This window comes from Sciurus vulgaris (genome assembly GCF_902686455.1).
Source record: "Sciurus vulgaris genome assembly, chromosome: 4".
NCBI lineage: Eukaryota > Metazoa > Chordata > Mammalia > Rodentia > Sciuridae > Sciurus > Sciurus vulgaris.
This window is the reverse complement of record NC_136464.1, coordinates 95,899,304-95,908,471: the sequence shown is the minus strand read 5'-3', so window position 1 is coordinate 95,908,471 and position 9,168 is coordinate 95,899,304. Positions and strand designations below refer to the sequence as shown.

Sequence of the window (9,168 nt, the reverse complement as noted above, 5' to 3'; positions counted from 1 at the left end):
GCAGTATGAAATGTCCTTCTTTATCCCTTCTGACTAACTTTGGCTTGAAGTCCGCATTATCTGATATGAGGATGGATACTCCAGCTTTTTTGCTGTGTCCATGTGCATGGTATGTTTTATCCCATCCTTTCACCTTTAGTCTGTGAGTATCTTTTTCTATGAGACGAGTCTCTTGCAGGCAGAAAATTGTTGGAACTTTCTTTATAATCCAATCTGCCAGTCTATGTTTTTTCATTGATGAGGTCATTCCTTAAAATTCAGGGTTATTATTGATATATGATTTGTATTCCCAATCATTTGGCTCATTTTTTTTTTTTACACAACTTGTTTTCTCCTTTATTTGGTTGTGTCTTTAGGGTAGTTTCTCCCTTTGCTTATTTACATTGTTGTTTTTTATCTCTTCCTCATGGAATATTTTTCTGAGAATGTTCTGTAATTCCAGCTATCTTTTTGTAAATTCTTTTAGATTTTGTTTATCATAGAAGAATTTTATTTCATCATCAAATATGAAGGTAAGTTTTGCTGGGTATAAGATTCTTGGTTGGAATAAATCAAAAACTATTGCCCTTGGTAAATGTATGATTACACAAATGGTATGCCTCTACTTCATGCACAAACAGACAAACAAGATGTATCCCATTTTTTTACAATAAAAATGAATTAAAAAATTCTTGGTTGGTATCCATTTTCTTTCAGAGCTTGAAAAATGTTGCTTCAGGCCCTTCTAGTTTTTAGGGTATGGATTAAAAAATCTATTGATATCTGTATTGGTTTCCCCCGAATGTAATTTGATTCTTTTGTCTCACAGATTTTACAATTCTGTCTTTATTTTGTATGTTAGGTATTTTCATTATAATGTGCCTTGGTGTGGGCCTATTATAATTTTGTGTATTTGGAGTCCTATGAGCCTCTTGTACTTGATTTTCCATTTCATTTGTCATATTCAGGAAATTTTCCGATATTATTTCATTGAATAGATTGTTCATTCCTTTGGTTTGTTTCTCTAAGCCTTCCTCAATCATGATAATTCTTAAATTTATCCTTTTCATGATATCCCATAGTTATTGTAGATTCTGTTCATGTTTCATACCATCTTCTCTGTTTTGTCAACTTTGTTTTCAAGATTAAATATTTTGTCTTTGATATGTGAGGTCCTGTCATCCAGGTGTTCTATCCTATTGGTTATGGTTTCTATGGAGTTTCTAATTTGGTTTATTGTTTCCTTCATTTCAAGGATTTCTGTTTGTTTTTTTCAATATCTCTCAGTCTTTATTGAAATGATCTTTTGCTTCCTTGTAATTGCTCTTTTAACTGTCGATTGGTGTGATCATTCAATGCCTGCCTTTGCCCTTTCATCTCATCCTTCAATACCTGCATTTGCTGTTTCATCTCCTCATTTGCTTTCCTGATTGTTTTGATTATGTACATTCTGAACTCCCTGTCTGACATTTCTTCTGCCATGCTGTCATTGGATTTTATTGCTATGCCATCTAGGTTTGTTTGGAACATTTTCTTCCCTTGTTTTCTCATATTGTTCAGGTATCTATCTCTCTAGTAGTGAAACTCTGGGATATTGCAGATTTCCTCTATTGACTATTGTCTCTGTAGATTTCCAATAACTCACCTCTTAGCCTTCAGTAGCCTGAAGTCTTGGGGGAACTTGATAATGCGGTGCTCCACTAGGAAGTTGTCCTTCTAGGGCTGGTGGCCTTCAGGTGGGGTATATTCCTTGGTGGCTCTGAGTTGGTTCTGAGTCTCTCAATACCTCCTCTTTTTGGCTCCTGCATCTTGTCAAAGGTTCTCTACCTCCTGTAGGTGTCTCAGGAAGGGAGTTACCCTTTTAATGATGATGGCCTCACCCTCTGGAGTAATTCAAAATGCCTGCACCAGCCTATAAAGAAGCCTCTGGCTAGCTCTGTGATGGTGACCAACCTCAGCATGGTGGTTGGGCGGGGTTGTTCAGTGATGGCGTCTGTCTTTGGCCTGGTGGTTGGGTGGGTTGGCTACATGTTGCCCAGCTCCACAAGGCAGGCAAATGGAGTGCCCACCTGCTACCTCTGTGATGCAAGCGGCCTGACTCATCCGCCCACTAGCTCCAAAACTGGGACCAACCAGTGATGGCACCAACCTAGGTGCAGGGGTCAGCAGGGATGCTCATTTATTACGTCTGTTCTTGTCCTGCTGGCTCAGTGGTTTGCTGCCTGCCACCTACCTCTGCCATATATGTGGCCTGATTCACCCGCCCACTCTCTCTGTGACCACCTTACTCAGTCTTAAAGAAGAAAGAAATTATAGCGTTTGCAGGTAATTGGATGGAGCTGGAGAATATCATGCTAAGTGAAGTAAACCAATCCCAAAATACCAAAGGCCAAATGTTTTCTCTGATGGAGAAACTTCGGATGGTATAGAGGAAAATGGGGTGGGAGGAGGTGGGGGAAGGAAAGATAGTAGACTGAGACAGACATTATTACCCTATGTATGTGTATGATTGCATGAATGGTGTGACTGCACTGTGTACAACCAGAGAAGTGAAAAGTCATGCTCCTTTTGTGTACAGTGAGTCAAAATGCATTCCTCTGCATGTATAACTAATTAGAACAAATAAAAATAAATAAATAAGCAAACAAGATGATGCTAAAAGAGCATTTAGTGCAACCCATGGCATTCAGTAAATAATCCGTAAATGCTATTAGAATGTAAGTTTCATGAAGGTGGGAATCAAGTCTGCCTCAAGCAAAGACTCAATAAATATTCATTGGGAATAGCCGCCGCTGCCGCCCCGCTACGACCACCGCCACCCGCTGCCTTGCAGCCGCCGCCACCGCCGCCGCCTGTATCGCCGCCGCCTCGGGAAGGCTGTATGATTAGGCCACAATCTTCAATGAGTAAACATATTCCTTTCTGTGGTGTTCTTGGTCACACATTTATGGAGTTTCTGAAGGGCAGTGGAGATTACTGCCAGGCACAGCACGACCTCTATGCAGACAAGTGAACTGTAGAAATCATTACTACTCCACCAAGAAGCCCCCATAAGAGTGGATAACCTGGACACAGAAGCATTGAATTGAAAATCCACAGAGCATTTTACAAGAGTTCTGACCTGGATGGGGTAAACCTCAGTGCACTTCCTTTCTATTGCCTCAGTATTACTGGATTGAAGAATTGCTGCTTCTTGTTAGGAGGTTCATTTCATTTCCCATTACTCCCAACTTCATACTCAAAGCACTGAGAAAATCAAGTGGAGTGTATTAAAGTAGACTTCAGTTACTTTGCATCATTTCTGTATTTAGTTTTTTAAATTCTTTCTTAACCCTATTGAGTGTTTTTTAACTAAATTAACATGGCTCGAATGAACCGCCCTGCTCCTGTGGAAGTCACATATAAGAACATGAGATTTCTTATTACACACAATCCAACCAATGCAACCTTAAACAAATTTATAGAGGAACTTAAGAAGTATGGTGTTACCACAATAGTAAGAGTATGTGAGGCAACCTATGACACTACTCTTGTGGAAAAAGAAGGCATCCACGTTCTTGATTGGCCTTTTCATGATGGTGCACCACCGTCCAACCAAATTGTCGATGACTGGTTAAGTCTTGTAAAAATTAAGTTTCATGAAGAACCTGGTTGTTGTATTGCTGTTCATTGTGTTGCAGGCCTTGGGAGAGCTCCAGTGCTTGTTGCCCTGGCATTGATTGAAGGTGGAATGAAATACGAAGATGCAGTACAATTCATAAGACAAAAGCGGCTTGGAGCTTTTAACAGCAAGCAACTTTTGTATTTGGAGAAGTATCGTCCTAAAATGCGGCTGCGCTTCAAAGACTCCAATGGTCTTAGAAACAACTGTTGCATTCAATAAAACTCGGGCGCCTGATGCTATTGCCTTGGAAGTGGAACTTAAGACAGAACCTAATTTGTCATACGTATTAGCCAACATGTTGGCGTGGTGAATAAGTCTGATGAAGCTTCCATAGGAGTATTGGAAAGCAGTTTTACCAGGCCACAAGCTTGACAGAATTTCAACCTCTATTTTGGGTTATGATCAACCTGTTTGGACACTTAGCAAAAGATTCTTGCTGTTCACAATTTAAAATGTGCTTATCATTTGTACCAGTTGACCTTTCCTGAAATCATGTGGTATTGAGTTAATGTCTTTAAATCTTTTTCCATGCCAGAATCTTACATGAGAAATATAGAAAGATTAGGTGCCAAAATACCCAGCACAATACTTGTATATTTTTAGTATCATACAAAACCAAAATTCCAGGAACTAAGAACACTCTAGACCTTATGTGATTTATTCCTTCAGTCATTTCAAACATTGTAGGACCTATGTAGTTAATTTGCCTACTCATTTTATGTTTACATCTCCCACATTCATACTGGTATACATCAGGTTTGCTTTTAACCATTGGAGTTTTTTGGGTTTTTTTGTTTGTTTGTTTGTTTGTTTTAATTTTTACCAAGTCTTACAGCAAATATTTAATGTCTTTCTATAACTATTTTTTTGCTGTTATGGGAAACCTCCATTTTGAAAACCTAAGTTTTTACAGAAGCACATGTCTTTAATGTCTCCAGACAAAAAAAAAAAGCCTTACAGTTAATTTAATGTTTGCACTTTAAGGTGCAACTTAACAGGGAGGGCCTGAAAAAAAGAAATGGGAGGGGGCTATTAAATATTTTTAGCAAAATGTTGCCTTTGTCTTGTGCAGAACCTGTAGAATATATGCTCTTTAATTTAGTAATTTTTTTAAAAGGTAGAGATGCTCTATTATTGTAGCTAAAACAATTCTTAATCATAAAATTTCTGAAATTCTTGTAATTTTTTTTCATAATTATCAGAAGTTGTTTACCAACTTTTTTGTTTGAAGTATGATTTTTTTTTCTTCCCAACCTCTTGCAAAAAAATAAATAAATAAATAAAAAGAAGTGGGTTTCTGCTGATGAATTGAGCAGACATCTAATATTTTATATGCCTTTTGAGCTGTGTAACTTAATATTTGGATACTTGATAATTTTGTTTTATTATGTAATTGATAAAATGGTGATGTGTATTAATGTTAGTTCAACCATATATTTATACTGTCTGGGAATGTGTAGTTATAGTTCTGTGGGAGAAATAATTTGTCAGCGTTCACCAGCTTGTAAAAACTTAGTGCGAAAGCTTAAACATCTAAATAAATAATGAAATGCAAAAAAAAAATAAAATAAAATAAATAAATATTCATTGGGAATGTTGAATAAATAAACGAAAACAGTAAATCCTCATAAAATTTAGAGGGTATAACTGTGGTTGCACTGCAGCAGGTAGAATGTGTGTGTTTGTGTTAAAAATAAATTCCTGAGGTAAAGAACACCAGCAGAATGCTTTATAGACATATAATTAATGGAACCCCAACTAAATTCACATTGCATTCTCTGAATTTTTAGAAGAAAACTCACTGCTGATAATGTTATCCTTAGAGTATCGTCAAAATTCAAAGGTATAAATCTGTTGGGGCTGAGGTTGTAGCTCAGTGCTAAATGTGAAAATGGTTAAAAAAAAAAAAAAAAAAAGTGACCACTTCTAACTGGAAAACTTCCACAACAGTTTCCTCTGACTTCATGACTGAGATCTAATTCCTCTCCACCAGTACTTTCCAACTAATGGAATTAGAACATGGTTCGAGTGTGTCCCCTAAGGGTTCATGTGTTGAAATCCTGGTCCCTATTGTGACAATTTTGCAAAGTGGTGGAACCTTTAATTTGTGAGCATAGTGGGAGGTCCCTAAGTCACTGGGGTGCTGCCTCAGAAGGGATTAAGATGGTTCTCAGGGGACCCCAAATTAGTTCTTGAGAGAGTGAACTGCTACAAGAGTGAGCACAACTCCTGAATTCTTTTTGACCTTTTGTTTGGTGATGTGATCTCTCCACTGTTACATGCCTCTGCTCTGAGTTCCTCACCAGAGCTAGGCTGATGTATGGAGCCTCCAGAACTGTAAGATAAATAAGCCTCTTTTTTATAAGTAGTTAGCCTTGGGTATTTCCTTCTAGTAACAAAAAATGGCCTAATGCACCATCTTTTCCCACATCTGGCAAACATACAGCTTGGGCACTTTGGATGCCCCAGCTCTATGTTCAGCTACCCTGAGGGCTGAGGAAGGAAAGGCTCAAGTTCAATAAAACCTCTCTATGTATAGTGCTGAGAGATCCTGACATGATATTACACTGAGAAAAGCACAAGATGAAGACAGAACACCCAGAAACTAAACCCAGCCCTGGCATTTGCAAGACAGGCAATTTGCTAACTCCTTCCTTTTCCCAAGCCTCAGTTCCCTCATCTCTAAGTGAGACTCACAGAGGCCATGCGTGTGCTAACATATGAAACTTAACAACATACATGTTTGGATCCTTCCTCCAGATCTCTGTTTTGAAAAGGGCTATTAAACTAGATCTGACCTTAAGCACATTTTCCCCACATGGTCCCTGACTTCCAGGTGGCCCTCTCTTCTCACCTGGGATCCCATTCCCTGTGTGTCTGCCCTAGGAACTACTAGTCTGAGAGGTTTGAGGGAGGCACAGATGTGGACTGAAAGTGTCCTTGGCTCTTGCAGAATTCTTTTAGTCTCAGAGAAAAGGAGTAATTTTTTTCATCAAAAAAGAAGCTTTGGATGGAATTTTTAAAACTGACAAGAAAAGTAAAACTTTGACAACAGTGTACAAAAAAATTGTTAATATTTTTCCTAAAAACCAGGTTCTTGGTATACTTAACCAAGAATTTTGGGCCATTTCACCTAGTCGCTTTGCACTGTTTTCAAGGGGGAAATAATGTGTATGTCGGAGAGATCTTTTGGTGAAAATATCATCTGAGTTATGAAGACTGATGTAGAAATGAATTTGGGTTCAAACTCAGTCCTGGTAATACTACCTTGCCTTAAAAATAATGCAGATTGATACTTTGGGTTTTCCCCTAAGTCACAAATGAGCTCAATATTACTAGTACAGACTCAGGAAATCCTGTGTTTACATACAGCAACACTCAATGTGTGAGACCAAATATACCCTCTAGGAAGATTACTCCTGGGAAGCCTAGGATGGTGGTTTTATTAATTAAGTGTGGTGGAAATGCAGAGGGGAATCCCATTCATACTGCTGAACTGCAGTGAGGTGGACCAAGTGCTCCTTGGATGGGATTTGTATAACCCCTTTTAATTAAATTTTCTGTCTGCTACGTTTATTCAGTATGGATGAGGAATGCTGCTGCCAGGCCTTTAGGAAAATCCATCCAACTCTCAACAGACATTTATTCTCTTGCAGTCTGGGAGGCCAGAATTCCATACCAAGGTGTTGGCAAGGCTATCCTCACTCTTCAGACTACAGGGAAGAATGCTTTCTTGCTTCTCCCAGCTTCTGGTTGCTCCCAACGTTCTTTAGCTTATAACAGCATCACTCAGGTCTCTGCCTTTGCCTTCATATGACCTTGTCCTCTGTCTTTGTGTCCCTTCCTAGAGAGTTTTGCAACTCACTGACCCAGAGCATGCAAGAAATATGCCCAGGAAATTCATTTCTCATTGGTCCTAAATATGCACATGGCTGAGAAGGGAAGGTCCTGGTTTGTAGACTTGCTCCATTCTTATCTTATCCCCCTTGCTCTTCAGAATAGTGAACTGAGATTCAGTGTAAGTCATGTGGACTATGGTCCCAGTGCACATCTGTCAATAACCTTTAATCATGCTGCTCTGAACCCAAGTTCTGGTCTTTATAACTTCCTCTCAGCTAGGCTTCATATTTGTGAAAACAGAATCCCACTTGGACCAGTTTCAGAAGAAAAGAGAACTTTTAAAGAATATTAGGAAACTCTTACTGAACCACAGAACCAGATTGGATATACATACCAGAGCAATATCCAAATCTTCTTCATCATTGCTCTGGGAATACACCCATCACATAAGGCACAGATCTCACAGGTCCTGATACTGCACTGAAACTGTGTCATTTCCGCCAAGATCCTGGAGTTCTATCCCAACCAGACCCACATGGATTATGTCTTATCCACCTGCTTTCCCCATGACTAGACACATCTGATTGGCAGAACCACCACATGGTCATATGTCTGACTCCTCACTGCAAATGAGTATGGGAGAAATCCCTTTCAGACTTCATCCTAATGGAGAGGGACTTAAAAAGCAGGGAACTGCCCAATATAGAAAGGGTGTTAAAAGGCAGTGGATTTCAAACAAAAGACCAAATGTCCACTCCATCTACTTGCTGCTCATACCACCACTGTTCAGATCCCTGCCTGCTCTTTCCAGGCTCTCTCTTTGAGACTAGTATTCTGAATCCTATTCTGTGTTTGAGAACCTCTGGTTTGCTGGCACCAAGAACCTCCTTGCCCACTGGCCACAATCAGCCACTTACCTTTCTCCCTCTGGATTCCCTCTGCATGGGATTCACCTGCTTGGAGTTTCCATCCACCTGAGATGGCATGTTGACCCAGTTCCAGGATTTAAATGAGTCATTGTTGGGACTTTGGGACACTGTGTTTGCTCATCATGCAGAGTTGTATCTTAGCCTTTGTGGCAGTTTGTGTGCACACTATTCTAGGTTCTGGCACTATGATTTGACATGATGGGCCAGTATCTGTTATCAGATGCCCATGGAGCTATAGGAAGGAAGGGACACTGGATCAGCAGTGGAAAGTAGAGGAGTGTTCCTTGTTTCTTGGCCATTAAGAGGCTAAGAGATTTTGCAGCCAGGATGCTGTCATGCTCCACAGAGCAGCCATTCCTGATGCCTAAAGATGTCCAATGGGCAGGACTCAGTCAGGCTGATAATATTCCACTGCTCTGCTTGTCTGCCAGTATTCCAGCACATTGAGTATTGCATGCCCAGTAATGTCCCCTTATTAAATGGCCAGCCAAGGAGGCTGAGCATCATCTCTAACTAATGGTTTCTTTACTATATCTCTGCCTACTTCATCTCTGACCCTAGCTCTGGTCCCACAGGTCCAGGAAATCAGTGCTTGCTTGACCCATATTGAAATGTAACCCTCCTACAGCATCTCATCTTGCTCAGGTATGTCAAGTGCCCCCCCTTGTTTTTGAACACAACTCACAGTAAAAGAAAGAAAGAAAGAAAGAAAGAAAGAAAGAAAGAAAGAAAGAAGAAAAAAAACACACAAAAAAC

General features: G+C 39.7%; 2 protein-coding genes across 2 annotated transcripts; both read left to right on the top strand.

Moving 5' to 3' along the window:
- The first annotated feature begins 2,845 nt into the window (after positions 1–2,845).
- LOC306659374 (uncharacterized protein) lies at positions 2,846–2,995 on the top strand. The gene has a single exon (XM_079136852.1). It carries the CDS (start codon positions 2,861–2,863, stop codon positions 2,990–2,992), a length of 132 nt encoding a protein of 43 aa, XP_078992978.1. The 5' UTR covers positions 2,846–2,860; the 3' UTR covers positions 2,993–2,995.
- Positions 2,996–3,340: 345 nt separating this feature from the next.
- On the top strand, positions 3,341–5,088 carry LOC306659369 (protein tyrosine phosphatase type IVA 1-like; the record flags this gene model as incomplete). The annotated part of the gene is made up of 1 exon (XM_079136850.1): positions 3,341–5,088. One exon carries the CDS (start codon positions 3,341–3,343, stop codon positions 3,860–3,862), a length of 522 nt encoding a protein of 173 aa, XP_078992976.1. The 3' UTR covers positions 3,863–5,088.
- Between the last annotated feature and the right edge of the window lie 4,080 nt (positions 5,089–9,168).